We start from the raw sequence: 16,052 nt of genomic DNA on the forward strand, positions 1-16,052 counted from the left end.
TTATAATTTGTTAATATAAACAATATTAATATATTAATCAATTTCTATTCCATTATTTAACACAATAATCTTTTTACAAAGTGATTTAATCTTATTTTACTGTACAATTTTTATGATACATCGTAAAAAATAACTTAAGCAATTATTAAAAAAAATTATTTGTTGTAAACCTTAAATAATTAAATCAATATTTTTCTCAATGATGGCGTAACCATAAGCATAGAGAAATCATGGAATTTCACAAACTTGGGATATATATATATATAAAATTATTGTGTCGCGTCTTATACATTAAATATATGATTAACGATTTTTTTTTTATATATACATATTTTATATAACTTACGCAAATTAATTTGGATAGGCCTATAGAGAATGCAGTATACGTTATGCTTACGCACATATATTGCTCTACTTGAAATTACTATAACTCAGATTAAAATATAATATTTTTTACAACTCGTTAAAAGTATACTTAAGATTAATGTTACTGTGTGCTGTGTATTATTATTATTATTATTATTATTATTACTCAACTATTAAAAACATGTATCTCCTCTGTTTTATAAAAGATACAAAATATAATATAATACACAAGAGTAAGCAAATTTAAAAGAATATGTTCTTATGAAATAGAAGTGTCAATGTTATATGTATTTGCACTGTACGGCATAAAATATTTTATCATGGAACAAATAAAAAGAAAGTAGACAGATTCCGCAAGTTCTGGTCAATAGATAATTGTGTGACATTAAATGTGAGTTCGCGTTCCTCTCCATGTCCAAACAGAAAAATAAATTGTTAATTTGCTTCTGCCGGACTCTGCCAGTAATGCGCCTGCATAGATAATCGTTGATTGTTACTTGGCTTGAGAGGTGTTACGCAGCGAGCGGCATCCGGAAATCGTTCGTGATAACGTTCTAATCTCAGGTACTTCACAGTCACTAACTTACCTGGAAAAAAGAAAAAATAAAGTAATTCATTGAAAGCACATACAGCATATACGTATTTGCTATAAAACTGATATAATGCTAATACTAATTGTGACAACAATTACATCAATTTCTATTGAAAATAAAAAGAATTTTATATTATTTATAATATAAAATTATATATATTTCTTCATTTATAATTATATATAATATTTCTACATTAATATTCCACACATGTAAATTTTAAATTCTGTGAAAACTTTATGTAAAATAATTACCAATAGTCTATATAAATGTTTAAAAATTGAATCAAAATAAAGAATAAAATTATAGTTTACCATCAAACCAACAACCATGTAATGCCCTATAAGCTTTGCCAGCATCTTCTTGCGACATACATTTCATGTAAACGCAACCCTCACGGCTACCAATGTCCACTCGAATGTGAAGTATTTTCACACCTTCTCCGCATTTTTCTAAAATAGCATCCTGCACTCTCGTCTCCCAGTCATCTTCGGTTTCACTATATCATAAGAGAAAACAATTTGAGTCATTCATTAATCTTATAATTATAATTATATGCGCATATATGTCTTACATATCTGCATCAAACATATGTCTAATTTTCAGACAAGGTGTCGGCGAGCAAGTCAAACTATTAACTGATCCCTCCATCGTTTCGAATGCTTGTCCCTGCCAGACTTTCGGCTTCTTACCCATAATCGTATTCTGTATGGAAGATTTATTTAAACTGTTATTCGGCAACCATCGCCATACATGAAACTCTTCGCCGGCCACTTGTTGTACTTCTCTTCGAATTCTGAAGGTCAAAATCACATCCTTTTATTCATCCATGTCAAATATAATGTGAAATAAAGATACATGAAAAATTTTTTTACCTGGATTCATTCTCATCTAAAAACTTTACTGCTTTCTCCCAGAGATTGACCATTCTTTTACGATCTTTTGGTGGAATAAGATTGTCTCGCACATGGTTTATAGCAAGAAAACTTTCCTGCACGCCGGGTTGCGTAGACGCATTTTGATGATGTGTTTCAACGATATTTATAATTTCACTAACAAGCTTAAATACCTCTCTTTCGGTACATTTCTTGTATCTTAAATACCAAAGATACGATTTATAAATCCCGATACCTGTTAATAAAACTGAAGATGCACAGCCATCATTACAAATCTTTTGCATGTATTTGTCTACATGTATTGCAATATCGTAAACACATATCACTTTGTAAATCACTCATAATTTGTTGTAAAACAGCATTTTTTTTTATTTATTTATTATACACGATATACTTTCAACTACTTATAAGATATCGATAGCATGTATTAATGAATCAGGATTAATGCTTCAGGATTTAAAGAGAAAGAATATTTTGTTACAAAGTAATTTCATAGTTTACGATACTATATTAAAGACAACATTATATTTTGACAAAACTTAGAAAATTATTTTAAAATGCAACTATTTTACTTGAAGTGTAGCTTACATATCATAAGAAAGTAGCGAATAATGATATAAATATACATCATATATAACATATATATATACATACATATATAACATGCATGTAAAAATTTCATAATACAGAATAAAATTCAACAAGGTTTTTCTAATAAACAGTCTGTTAGAACTTTACCGATTGCCACTATAAGAAGAGAAGAAAAGATGGTAAAAAGTTTGTTCTTAATGAGACATTGCATTGGTAAATCAGGATTTAAAATCGTCATTCCAATTTTTCCATTTAGACGGGCGGAAAATAGTTTATCCTGTAATGATTAAACAAATATATTAGTTTGATAATGCAAACATTTCTGTGCTTGAAAAAAAATAGATTTATAAAACAGATTTAATCTACCAGAGTATCCAATGTTTCCATGGTTGCTCCATCATCGTTTATATCGATAAGTGAGATGCCCCATTTCGGATTCTTAATGATTAAAAATTGTGCACTGCGCAGATCTTCCTTCACCTCGAGATTCGTCTAAAGATGAAATGAAGATAATCAATTATATAATTCTTATACAATTCTTATATTGTTAAACACATTAATTTTCAACCCACTACTTTACTGTTTGTAAACATTTCCACGATCTCTGCATCAGTCAAATATGGTTTTTCATCCGAATTCTTGCAAATTTTAGATATCGCTTTTTTTGTTAGGATAGGTTGCAGACGCTTTAACAGCTGCAATACGAATTCTATATTTTCCTTCATTATGCAATTTACCCCGGGTGCTGCATCGGTAGCTACATCGAGGAAACATTGAGGTATGTTGTTATCTATAAGTACAGATAATATAATATTAATTAAAATCAAAATATTTTCTGTGATACATAATACAAAAAAAAATACAGAGATAGTTAACATGAGGCAGTTTCAAATTGTAATATTTCTCAAATTTCAAATGAAAAACTGCCATTTTTTCGAACTACCATATTATGAATAAGAAACAACTACAGATAATGCATTTTTTTCTTTTTCGAAATAAAAATAATAATTCTTTATTTGAAAATTTGAAATTTTTTATTCTTTCTCTTTCTTTCTTATATATGGTACATAACTTTTTCGAACAAGCTATATTTGTATACTGCAAAAAAATTTTAAAGAATCTTCAATTATTTATAAGAATAATTGAAAATTTGAGCTGTTCCAATATAAACTTAGTAATGGCAGTGTATATTAGAATCTAACTCAATAATAGTTATACAAAGCAATAAAGGAATAAAAAGTATATAAATAAAAGTAAAAATTTTATGTTCGCGATTTGATCATATTTTGACAGAACAGCAAATAACTTCGCATCTTAAATACTTTCTACTAAATCTTAAATACTAAAATGGCTTTCTTCAGCTAAATTAATAATTCAATTTAATCGATATATTTTTCTCAGTAAATTATATTCCTACAAATTTCCTACATACAAATAAATGTGCATTATAAAATTGACGGAACAAAGAATTATACAACACATGTTTATACAAATATCAGAATACTTTATAACGAAAATATCGGAATAAAACAAAATGTAGAAAGAACGGGAAAAGGAAATAAAATATCCAAATTAATTGAAGAGATGTAATATTTATTATACATGTATATATGTAAAGAGAGAAAGCAATATACATATTCAAGAAATTCTCTCTTGCATGTTTAATTTAGTAAACTCGGAATAATTATTTTAATTTTATAAAAATAATGAAATTGAACATTAGTAATTAGCATTTAATTAATATATAATAATTCAGTTTTACTGCCAATATTAATTTGAGAAAAACATTGCGCTTTGTATTCTTTTATCTATAATATATATACGTATATCCCTCAGAAAGCTTTCTTTCCTTTTAAAATTATATCTCTCTTAGAAATCATTTTTTTTTCTCATAATTATATCTCTGCATACCTACCCGATGAAAGCGATGGAAGCGTTTCAGTTTTTCCACCAAGTCCCAAATATATTATTGCAAGAACTACAAAAAATAGGGCAAGTACTGCCACGAGACCCATCGATACAATATTCTGATTGTTTCGCTCATCATCTCTATTCGTACTTGTTGTCGATGGTTTATAGGACGTTCTACTGAAAATATCTCGAACTCTATCGGCAGAAGATGCACCGTATCTCGAACTAAACAGCGTTTGTCTATATTACATTAATGTAATAATAATTCAAATAAAATAAATAAAATAATAATTCATATATATACCTTGGTTGACTTGAATATATGGTCCGTAAGGAAGAGAAGTGACCATTTGAATCTCTCTCCTTGACTTCTGGTAAACCAGATGATAAAGTATAGCGTAATGTAGGACCTAAAATTACAAGTTATGTTAAATTTTAAGTAAAATTATATAATAAAATTTTATGTAATTACATATAATGTAATATAATACAAATTTGATTTTAAATAAGTCTCTTCTAGTATAGAGCATACTAAATAAAATACTAAGTTTTATTATGCATCAAGAAACGCGCTTACTTTTTAAACTCGGCAATGTGGGCGATGACGTACTCGTGTTAATCGAAGACCGTGAACTCAGTCTCCTTGTAAACTCTGATAAAAATGGAGTTTCATAGTTTGCAAGAAGATCCCTCTGATTTGTATTGTCTCTTCCACTCACATCCTCCTTTGTAGGCGAAATAGAAGAGATGCTTGGTTTTAAAGGAGAAATATTGTACTTGCTATCCTTCGTTACATGAATAGGTCTGGTTTTCGAGATTTGATCATAATCAAGAGTTCCACGTTCATATCGAGAATCATACAATCTATTGCTCGGATTAGACATATATTTATCATACGAGCGTCCATACGAGGCTCCAACATCCTCCACAGCATCTGAATCTGATCCAGTCTCTAAACCATCAGATATATATGTTTTCTGTGTCTTGAAAAATTTGCTTTGTGTGGTTTTTGAAGTCATACGAGTCATGGAAGGCACGCCCGAATTATCAAAATTTGTTGTATTAGGATCCTTGAATTCAGCTTGTGGTGGCGATAGATTCTCCTTAACTGGATTTTTTGTTACGCTTGTAGCATCAGGAGGAATTATCGAAGGTGGAGGCATAGGATTTGCCAACGTTTGCCGGCGTAGATTAGCACTCTTCTTCTTCTTAACAACATTTGTATTTGTGTCATCATCTGTGTCGTCGCTGCTATATCTAATGCATGGATGAAGAAAACACTCGATCAAGATGCAGAAACAAAACATATTCTACATATAAATATGTATATGTTTAGCACTATGTTACTGTTACTGTTACTTAATTAATGTTACTGTTACTTAATTAAAAACAAAAGAAATATTCAGATAAGAATCCATCTTTTTAATTTGCAACTTTATGGATTCCCAAAACACAATTTGCATTTAAAAAAAAAACCTATCTATTTTGTATTAAAATATAACAATTTCACAGAAATTAAATAGCAGATTAGCAACATTTGCAAAAAAAATTATATTTTATAAAGAGTGTAATAAACTCAATATTACTTTATCACATATTACTAAAAGCAAAGTTTAAATATTGCTGCTTTGAACAATTTCCTTCATTTGAAATGAAAATCATAACACAGCTTCTAACATTAGAGAGAATTTCTCATGTCGCGTTTCATCCGCAGCCGCTATGAAAAACAATGATCGTTATTACGTGCCGGCGAATTGAAATCTCAGCGAAATTAAACCGGTTTCTCGGTTCTCTCCCCTTCTTTCCTCTCTCTTTCTTTTTTATATTCTGCCCAAATCCCAAGCTCATAAATTCCAAGCGTATAAATAGGACGTAGCTGAAAGCAAATTCGTGTTGGTGCTTCTTCTCCAAAGAAAAATGCTCACCTCGCGGCCAACGAATGCCGAGATCCTCCTCCTCCTCCGCCTGCTGCTCCACGAGTCTCAATGAGGTTCTTGAGTTTCTTGACGAGTATCTTGCGGGTTGTCTGCGTCACCGGTCCTACCGGATAACCATACTCCATCAACTTGGACCGCAATTCGGAATCGCTCAGCGCGTCCACCGACATTTTGTCTCGCGGGTGTGAGAGATCGCGATCCCAAATGGAGCGAAAAACCCGGCTCAAAAGAGATGCACGATCACGATGATTCGCGCGACGACACGAACGAATCCACTCTGTGGATGCCCGTTCTCGAGGTCTCGTTCGATCGATGATCAATCCTCCGCCAGTCCAGTCACCGTCGCGCGAGACGCACGCTGACCGTTGCGCTGTGACTCGGGGTCCCGCGCGCACGTGGACGATCGTTCTCTCAGATCCTGCTCCAGATGTACAACCAGCTCGTGAACTTCGATAAGACCCCGTCGTGATCAAGCACACTATCACACGACCGCCCTTCCGCACGTCCGATTATTCCGCGCGGCCGTTTTTCTTCCCCTAAACAATTCAACTCGCTCGGTAACTGAAAAAAGAAAAATGGCGCAATTTTCTAACGGTCGCGATCGCGCGCATACGAGACACGGCCTCGCGCGTGTAAAGATGCAACAACGCGACGCGCAACTTTGTTGGAAAGGAGAGGGGGATCGAGGGGAGGCTCCTCTCACGAGCTCCAAGATCTAGTTTCCATCGAAGTCTTCCGATTCTACTTCGATGTGAGTAGAACTTAAGGACCGCTTCCAATGAAAGTAGAGTATGGGCATTTACGAAAAATATATGTCGCCATAGACTTTATGCTACTTGCAGAGAGAAACCTGCAAGCGGCAATCCTGATCTTTTTTATGGGATCGTCAAAATCGTCATACATTAGCGCCATCAAGTTCTATTTTAGCATATTGGAATTAAATATCCACTTTCATATTCTGATAACTGCCGATAAAATCCCATTTTAGTATGTGTCCATGTTATTTTTACAATTCGTGCATATACTTATACATCTTTACATTCGCATAATTTTTTGTTGTAAAATAAAATATTGATGAATATTAACATTAATATATACATTACAAATATGTTCATATTTATATGTACATATACTATAATAAAAAGAATGTATGATAAATATTTTCTAATTTTTATAAAATTTCTCATATTAGATTTTTTGCATATAATAGACATTACGTTACAATTATCGATAGTATAATAATCACATAATAATCATTTTATAAGCGATATAAAGAAATATTTTTTTCTATTTAAAGAAAGGATAAAGAAAGGATTTCTATTAAAGAAAGGATAAGATAAATATAGCATGTTGAGTTTTTTACTGTGCATGATAAATACCAGCCTTGAGGCTGCCAAAAATCAATTAAAACAATATGATTTATCCGAATAATCATTTTGCATTGGGAAATATGCATAATAACCGGAAAACTTGATTAATTTTTTTTCTGTTAATTATTTTGAACATTGGGATTTATACATAATGGCTGGGCAATTATATATAATTCCCAATTATTCAAATTGTCCATAATATACAGGCTGTCCCAAAATTCCCGCATTTGGAGTATACTACGTGATTCTTTATGCTAAAAGAAATAACTTTTTTCTTTAGTAAAATTGCGTTTAACAAGTAATTTTTACAAGTGGATCGGATTGAAGGTGACGAATGAGCGCGCGTATGTACGAACGCTCAATTCATACATCATATTATTTACATTTGTTTTTATTTCCAGATAATGCTACGAAATCAGACAATTTTTTTATTGAATCATTACGTAAAGGATAATAACAATATTTATTTTGTTAACTTTTATTATATTTTACAATACAGTACATAAAGTTGTCAAAGATTAGGTACCAAGCCACGCCGGCCCTGACCGCTACATACGCGCGCTCATTCGTCACCTTTAATTTGATCCACTGTAAAAACTACTCGTCAAATGCAATTTTGCTAAAAGAAAAAGTTATTTCTTTTAACATAAAGAATTATGTAATGTACTCTAAATGCAGGAATTTGGGGACATTCTGTATATACAAATATCACAAAAGTAATTATCACTATGTTGCGCATGAGTAAAAAGCGCAATTTATCCGCAATGTATTTAAACATTGTTCGCTACGAATGTTATTTCAATAATTGTTTTGATTTTGTTCGAATATAGAGGTAAAGAAGAAGGAATCGTATATAAGATATCACATGAGAGAATTATTATAACTCCAATTATTATAACCGAGGAGAAGTGTTGTGTATAAAGATTAATAGATAAGAAAATTGAATATCTCGATTCGATAATGTCGAAGAAAAAGGATCAGCATATCAATGTGTTTGTGCGCATTAAGTAAGTCAAGCGAGAATAATTATATTACATTATATTGTGCATATTAAATAAACATATATATATATATATATATATATATATTATTTTAATTACTGCGCAATTGCATAGAGAAAGAAACTCAATCTAATATCTGTTATCTTTATATATATATATATATAAAGAAAGCAGATATTTCTATTTAACAAAAAAATAATTTTTTAACTAACAAATCAAATGTATATTGTTTGCGCAATAAATTTTATCCATTCGAATTACTTAATTCTGCTAAAAAAGATAATTGTAAAATCTTATATTATTTAATCATTTCTGTTCTGTATATCATTTTCTCTCTGTTCACAAAGATCACGTTATTTGATGTCATTATCTGTTTATATCACCATTATTGTTTATATCACTTGTTATTGCTATTATTATTGCTGTTTTTTCAATCTTTATTATAAAGATATTTTTCATCTACAGGATAATGAGAAAAGTATTAAAAATACATAATGAATAATTTCAAACATATGATTTATTGATTTTTAAATTATTGATTTTTAAAACAAATATGCTTTATCAATTGTAATACTATTTTTTTTGAAAAATATTTTCTTTTTGATGTACATTTTTCTTTTATTTTATAAGAATTTTTATCATATATTTTCTCGATTTTGACATAATAATATAATATAGTAATGATAAACTAGAGAGTTTGAATAATAATAAATAATTGCCAAAGATACTTAATCCAATTAATAATTAATAATAATTTTCCTTTTTAATACGCAACAGGCCTGTAAGCGCATTGGAAAAATGTGCGACAACGGCGGTGAAAATGATATCCGACAAGAAAATAATGGTACACGAGGGATCGCAGGATAAATTGTCAAAGATATTTACATTCGATGGTATTTTCGGTCCTTCGTCAACTCAGGCGGACATATATAATACGGTGGTCAGTCCATTATTGAAAGAAGTCATTGCCGGGTACAGTTGTACTGTGTTTGCTTATGGCCAGACCAGCACCGGGAAAACATATACAATGGAGGGAACTCTCGTGGACAATTTGAATCTGCATTGGCAGAGTGACACATCCGCCGGCATAATACCTCGCTGCCTGAATCACCTTTTTGATGAGTTGCAGCTACTAAAAAATCAACAACATACCGTTTGCGTCAACTTTTTGGAATTGTATAATGAGGAGCTGCTTGACCTTTTGACGAATGACAGCGACATGCCATCAAAAATCAAATTATATGAGGATATAACAAAGAAGGGTTCAGTTATCATTCATGGCCTAGAAGAAATAATCGTTCACAGTAAGACCGAGATTTATAAGATTTTTGAAAGAGGCTCCGCGAGACGGCAAACCGCGGCGACGATGCTGAATTCCAATTCGAGCCGCTCGCACACGATATTCACGATAACAATACATATCAAGGAGAACACTAGTAGTGGCGAGGAACTGCTAAAAACAGCAAAACTGAACTTGGTGGATTTGGCCGGTAGCGAGCATATTGGCAGATCTGGAGCGATCGAAAAAAGAGCGCGGGAAGCCAAAAGTATCAATCAGTCTCTGTTAACTCTTGGCAGGGTGATAACCGCACTCGTGGAAAAGGCACCTCATATACCATACCGTGAATCAAAGCTGACTAGGCTGCTGCAAGAATCGTTAGGCGGGCGAACAAAGACGTCAATAATCGCGACTGTTTCATCCGCCAGTAATAATTTAGAAGAAACGTTATCGACGTTGGATTATGCTTGTCGGGCTAAAAATATCACTAATCGTCCCGAAATTAATCTGAAAGTCTGCAGGAAAACGCTATTGAGGGAATATACCAAGGAGATCGAAAGACTCAGAAAAGACCTCTTAGCGACACGCGAGAAAAATGGTATATACTTATCGCTGAATGATTACGGCGCCATGCAAACATTAATTGAGGACCAGAAGAACGAAATAAAGGAAAAAAACGAGTATTGCGGAGTACTAGAACAAGTTATAGAGAGTAAAGAGGTATGTATTTCAACAACGAGTGATTTCGACATCAATAAAAATTTCATAGTATGGTTCTAATTGCATGGAAAAGAGAAGGATAAAAAAGCGTTTATAAAAATCTTAATATGAGCAATTGTTTTTGAAATTAAACAAAATTAAATATATTTTTCCTATAAAATTTATTACTATTTCTTCTATGTTTAGGATCTTTTTAGATTTAAATTTAAGATCTATTTTTTTAGATTAAAATTTGCATGCTTGATATCTAAAGAATTTTATGTATTTGAAAAGATTGAGAATTTTTTATAAGAATTATTAAATTATTATAAAATTATTATTAAATTAAAATTTAAGTTATACTTTTATTAATATTTTGGAATATATAGAAAAGAAAAGTAAAGAAAAAATGTTTATCTTTATTCAATTCACTATAAATAAAATAATTAAATGTTGCCTTTTCTAAATAAAAAATATTTGTTATTTCTTTTTATAAAATATTTTATATAAAATATTTTTTATAAAATTATTTTATATAAAATATTTATATAAAATTTTTATATAAATTTTATATAAAATTTATATAAAATTTTTATAAAATATTTTAAATAAAATTTTTATAAAATATTTTATAAAATAAAATTTATATAAAATTTTATATAAAATTTTATATAAAATAATTTTCTATAAAATACTTTAAATCTAAATTTGTAAATTTCAAATCTAAAATGTAATATTTTGTACAATTAAAAAAACTGAAAGTGTTATTATTGTATAAATTATATTTTATTTGATTATAGAAAATATTTAATGATTTGCGATCGCAATATAGTACTCAAGTAGATGAGCTAACAAACAATAGGACTGAATTAAATAATATAAGTAATTTTTTACAAATGACGAAAAAGTCTTTAAGACAAATCGAATGCGATAAAAATGAACAGGAACTGCTTGTAAGAAAGTACATTAAAAACGAAAAAATTTTGCACGATCAAATGAAAACTCTTTTAAACGTGGTGGATGAAGCGTCTGAAGATGTGCAAAAATTACATGACAAACTTGATCGTAAAATGTAGGTAAACTTTGAATTACAGGTCTCATTAATGAAATTATCATTTTTAGTTTATTATTTATTATTTACTAGAAGTTTATTATTTACTAGAATATAAATAGATTTAACTATTGTCTTCGAACACTTACAGTTTTATTAAAAATTATTAATTAGAATATATTAATAAGATTAACATCAATACAGGAAAGTAGAGGAAGAAAATGAGAAGCTTGGATTGCAAATGAAAAGTAATTTTGCAAAATACTGCGAAAATATTGAAAATATGCTTTTAATTTATAAAAAAGAAATTCATAGTCTTCTTCAATTTGTAAAAAATAAAGTTGGTAAGTTTAAAACTGTTTCATAATTAATCTTATAATTTTGGACTCTATAAAAGAATTTATTTATAAATAAAATATAAATTTTTTATAGAAACTCACATAGTTGCACAAGCTACAAATATCAATGTGTCGATTCGTTCCATCGTGGATTTTGCAATTCATCAGCATTTTCTTGAAAGTAAAAAATCAAAAGAAGATATAAATATTGTAGTAAGTTTTTAATAAGACATTTCAATTACAACAAAATAATAATATTGTGATAAAAAATAACATATAAGTTACAAACACACAAGTTACTAAAGTTAAAATTTTTAAATAATAGTAATCATTAAAAATTAAATTAATTATAAAAATTAAATTAAATTAATTAATTAATAAAGATTAAATAAGTTTAGGTTTAATTAAAAATTAGAAAATTTAAAAAATTATAATGATAAAAATTGCTTTAAAATAATATTTTAAATATTTTATAGCATACTTATTATCAAAAAACATTAAATACACATATGCAAAATACATCGGCTATGATGTTCAATGAGAATAAATTATTGACCGATATTTATTCAAAATTAGCACCAGATATTCGTGATTTATTAGAATCAAGATACAATGATAGTGTTATGCAGAATTTGCAATATTTAAACAGGAATATTTCTGAAAAATTAGAAAGTGTGTCAATGTACGCAAAATATACGATGGAAACTCTCTGTAGAAGTCGTCTTGAAGAATATAATTACTTACGTAATAGTCTAAACAAAATTAACGAGCATATTAATAGCATATTCCGAAATGAAAAACAAGCGATGGAAAATTATAAAGAATTCGGAAAGGTATAATAAATCACATCCTTAATTATAAGCAGGAATTAAAAATCAATTAATTAAAATCTTTATATGAATATTTATTTAAATATTATACTGATATTCAAAAGTGTTTATGATCATCATCTGTTTATTTGTTAATATCTTATATAATTAATATCATATATGGGTTATTAATATAATAATATATATTCATGTTTAGAAAATGGCAGATTTATCATGTGGATTTAATTTTTTAAACAAATGTAAAGAAAGTTATTCCGAAATTATTAATACATCTTATCAAATAGATGAAGTTTGTAATAATGTATACGATCAAAATTCACACAATTATAGCAGAGATATAATTAAACAAAATGATTTAAAAGATTTTCTACAAAATATTACATCTATTATCAAGAATGATATTGACAGCGGTATTAATCAGGTAGCTCATCGTTATTACCCATAAAATTCCTAATATATTTACAATTGAATTTCTTTTAAAATCATAAACTGTAAAAATTATCATTTAATTTATTACTTTTTTGCTAATAGGCAAAAATATCAACTAAAATTGCTCTTAAAAAAGGAAATGTCTTGGTCACCGATTTACAGGAACGTCTAACTAACGGTTGCATTACCTTAAAGCAATATAACAATAATGTCCAATTTATTGGAAAGCAATTACAACAAAAAATGGCTGTAGATAAAAATAGAATACTTATTTCCAATGATGTGTGTACATAAAAGATAGATTTGACACTAATTTCATCTTTATATTATAACTAATATTTAGTATTTACTTTTATTATGTTTATTTTATAGAATATCTATAAAATAATTAATCATATGAGTCTAACTCATGATAAACTTATGAAAATACAGCAAAATAAGATTTTAGATTTTTCTAAGATAATGGATGACAATTTAACACATCAACAAATAAAATTAAAGAATTGGAATAATAACATAATCGAAGATTTACGCGCGTCACAACAGCAAATTGATAAATTTCTGATTGAAGACTTTTGTCGCGACATTTGCACAGGTTTATTTTAACTATTTGATCTATGACAAAAAAAAATGAACAAATACATATGTATAATTATATTATTAACACACACACACACACACACACACACACACGCGCGCACACGCGCACACACACACACACACACACACACACACACACACACACACACACACACACATACATATAATGATATTGTTAAACAAAAAAATATCTCATTATTTAAGCATGTATTTTCATTTCTTTAGATGAATAGCAAATAATCAAATGATATAAAATATATTTTTAATGTTTCTTAATAATTTAAAAAATAATGAGATGTTTGTTTATTCATATCATTCTAGTATATAATAAATCATTTTCACCTTTTTATATATGATGAATAGGCATAACGCCACAAAGAAAAAAATTTTCATATCCTCGAGAGTTTATAATAATATCACCTGACCTCATTGAAGAATATCGAGAAAGCAAAAGACACACAGATGAAGCAGAAGATAATTTAGTAAGAAATTATCAATTATATTCTAATCAATAAACAAAATTTGAACGTATGATTTTATATGAAAATTTATTTTTGTTTAGAATTCGACATTTGAACAGTTATCTGTGCTGAAAATGAATAGCGTAAAAAAATCACTCAATGGAAATGCATTTATTACATCTACACCGCATAGTGATCCAAACGCCATATATCTGAATTCTTTCAGTCTTGAAACTCCCATTAAATCCATATTATACACAGATTCACCCAGAATTTTAAAATCTTTTGAGTTAAATGTTTGCATAGAGGTAAATATTGTTTGTATATAGATACATAGTTATTTATTTGAGTGTCACGATTAATTGTAGAAATACAGTAAAAATTTGGTGCGATCATGCGTCCTTGTTTCATGGAGGGAAATAATAATCTTACTAAAGCATTGAAAAATTTGACTACATACAAATCGGAAGATTAGATCATCAAAATAATTAAGTAGGATGTTTAAATATATGATAATTATATTGCAAACATTTTTGATATTTTAGTCAATTTGAACGTCCTACATATGTAAATATTTTAATGGCTCGACAAAATTGTCTTCAGATTTGTATCTGGCCAAACTTTTGAATACATCAGCAAATCGCTCTTTTTATGTGAAAAAGTGCTAAGCAACGCAGTAACATTTTTCTTATTTTGACAATGCCAAATAACGTGTTAGTATTTTCTTTATTTAATATTAAAAACGGTCAAATAATATGATTATACTGATTTCATTTGCATAACTTTTTATTCATTTATTATGAAAGTATTACAAGATAAAGATTATAAAAGCAAAAGTTTCGGTTTAGTAATTTGCTTTAAGATGTAATATGGTCCATTAGAAAATGCATCATCAATTGAACCTACTAATTGTTAGATACTGATGTTATATTATGACAAGCAATGGAAACAACACACGCTCACACAGCGTAGCACTCAAACAGATCTATATTTAAATGTTGAGCATATATTAACAATAATGTAAAAACATATTCACTTTACTGTCATATCCATTTGTAGTGATTGAATCTTTCTTTCAGGATAAAGAGACTAAAAACAATTTTCAGAATTCCTGCAAATTTAACAGGCTAGAGATAGGAAAGAGAAAAACAACAGATCAAGATGAAAAGATTACTTGGAACGTTTAATATTTCTTACTGATAATTTTTATTTTAATATACAAGAATGTTTCAGAATTATGAACATAAAATTTAAATATTATATAATAAAAATTCCTAAATGCAAAGTAAAAACTTAATAAATACAAAAAACAATCACGAAATTTTTTATCTTGCTAGTTATATTTCTTGTACAAGCAATTATATTGTAAAATATAATTGCTATTTCAAAGAATTAAAAGGATTAACTTCACAAATACAAAGCTGAATATTCCAAAAGTAATTAAATTATATTAAGATTTTTATTATTTTCTTGTTGTTTATGTTTTTAATAAATTCTATATCAATTCTATATATTTAATAAATTCTATATCAATTCTATATCAAATTAAATCTGTTTATAATTCTGAAATCCTATATATGCAACACGAATTCTTTAAAAAAACTTGAAAATCATTTGATATGATAACTTTGTAAATGTTGCGTTGTAAATGTTGTATAGAATTTCATATAATCATTTAAAGTCATATATTAAATATTTTAATG

At 28.7% G+C, this 16,052-nt stretch overlaps 2 protein-coding genes across 6 annotated transcripts; one reads left to right on the plus strand and one right to left on the minus strand.

Annotated features, from left to right (window-relative positions):
- Positions 1-68: 68 nt before the first annotated feature.
- Positions 69-6,899, minus strand: MAN1 (LEM domain-containing inner nuclear membrane protein MAN1). Of its 3 annotated transcripts, none has more exons than XM_025217338.2 (11): positions 6,280-6,899; positions 4,932-5,611; positions 4,659-4,764; positions 4,359-4,594; positions 3,016-3,233; positions 2,810-2,935; positions 2,591-2,720; positions 1,832-2,087; positions 1,531-1,752; positions 1,271-1,455; positions 69-953 (listed from the first exon to the last, which is right to left on the minus strand). In XM_025217338.2, exons 1-11 carry the CDS (start codon positions 6,459-6,461, stop codon positions 802-804), a joined length of 2,493 nt encoding a protein of 830 aa, XP_025073123.2. In that variant the 5' UTR covers positions 6,462-6,899; the 3' UTR covers positions 69-801. The 3 variants fall into 3 exon arrangements, with proteins under 3 accessions (XP_025073123.2, XP_088928620.1, XP_088928621.1); XM_089072494.1 differs by having other exon boundaries at positions 1,832-2,099; XM_089072495.1 differs by having other exon boundaries at positions 1,832-2,099; positions 4,359-4,579; positions 6,280-6,885.
- Positions 6,900-6,910: 11 nt separating this feature from the next.
- On the plus strand, positions 6,911-15,733 carry LOC105423239 (kinesin-like protein Klp61F). 3 transcript variants are annotated; one of them, XM_089072491.1, is made up of 13 exons: positions 6,911-7,042; positions 8,492-8,668; positions 9,440-10,661; positions 11,441-11,712; positions 11,896-12,035; positions 12,124-12,242; positions 12,506-12,862; positions 13,056-13,280; positions 13,391-13,570; positions 13,661-13,883; positions 14,252-14,370; positions 14,451-14,657; positions 15,429-15,733. In XM_089072491.1, the coding sequence occupies exons 2-13, from the start codon at positions 8,622-8,624 to the stop codon at positions 15,534-15,536; spliced, it is 3,219 nt and encodes a 1,072-aa protein (XP_088928617.1). In that variant the 5' UTR covers positions 6,911-7,042; positions 8,492-8,621; the 3' UTR covers positions 15,537-15,733. The 3 variants fall into 3 exon arrangements, with proteins under 3 accessions (XP_088928617.1, XP_088928618.1, XP_088928619.1); XM_089072492.1 differs by having other exon boundaries at positions 15,435-15,733; XM_089072493.1 differs by having other exon boundaries at positions 15,438-15,733.
- Positions 15,734-16,052: the final 319 nt, after the last annotated feature.

This window comes from Pogonomyrmex barbatus, unplaced genomic scaffold (genome assembly GCF_055798465.1).
Source record: "Pogonomyrmex barbatus isolate J1 unplaced genomic scaffold, ASM5579846v1 scaffold13, whole genome shotgun sequence".
Taxonomy (NCBI): Eukaryota; Metazoa; Arthropoda; class Insecta; order Hymenoptera; family Formicidae; genus Pogonomyrmex; species Pogonomyrmex barbatus.

What these genes read in the sequence shown, in the direction of transcription:
- MAN1 (XM_089072494.1), bottom strand. Translation starts at nt 6,461, where the DNA reads ATGTCGGTGGACGCGCTGAGCGATTCCGAATTGCGGTCCAAGTTGATG. An exon ending in CACATTGCCGAGTTTAAAAA is followed by an intron (nt 4,765 to 4,931) that starts GTAAGCGCGTTT and finishes TTGTAATTTTAG; the next exon opens with GTCCTACATTACGCTATACT. An exon ending in TTAGATGAGAATGAATCCAG is followed by an intron (nt 1,753 to 1,831) that starts GTAAAAAAATTT and finishes TTTGACCTTCAG; the next exon opens with AATTCGAAGAGAAGTACAAC.
- LOC105423239 (XM_089072491.1), top strand. Translation starts at nt 8,622, where the DNA reads ATGTCGAAGAAAAAGGATCAGCATATCAATGTGTTTGTGCGCATTAA. An exon ending in AAGAAGATATAAATATTGTA is followed by an intron (nt 12,243 to 12,505) that starts GTAAGTTTTTAA and finishes AATATTTTATAG; the next exon opens with CATACTTATTATCAAAAAAC. An exon ending in TTGACAGCGGTATTAATCAG is followed by an intron (nt 13,281 to 13,390) that starts GTAGCTCATCGT and finishes TTTTGCTAATAG; the next exon opens with GCAAAAATATCAACTAAAAT.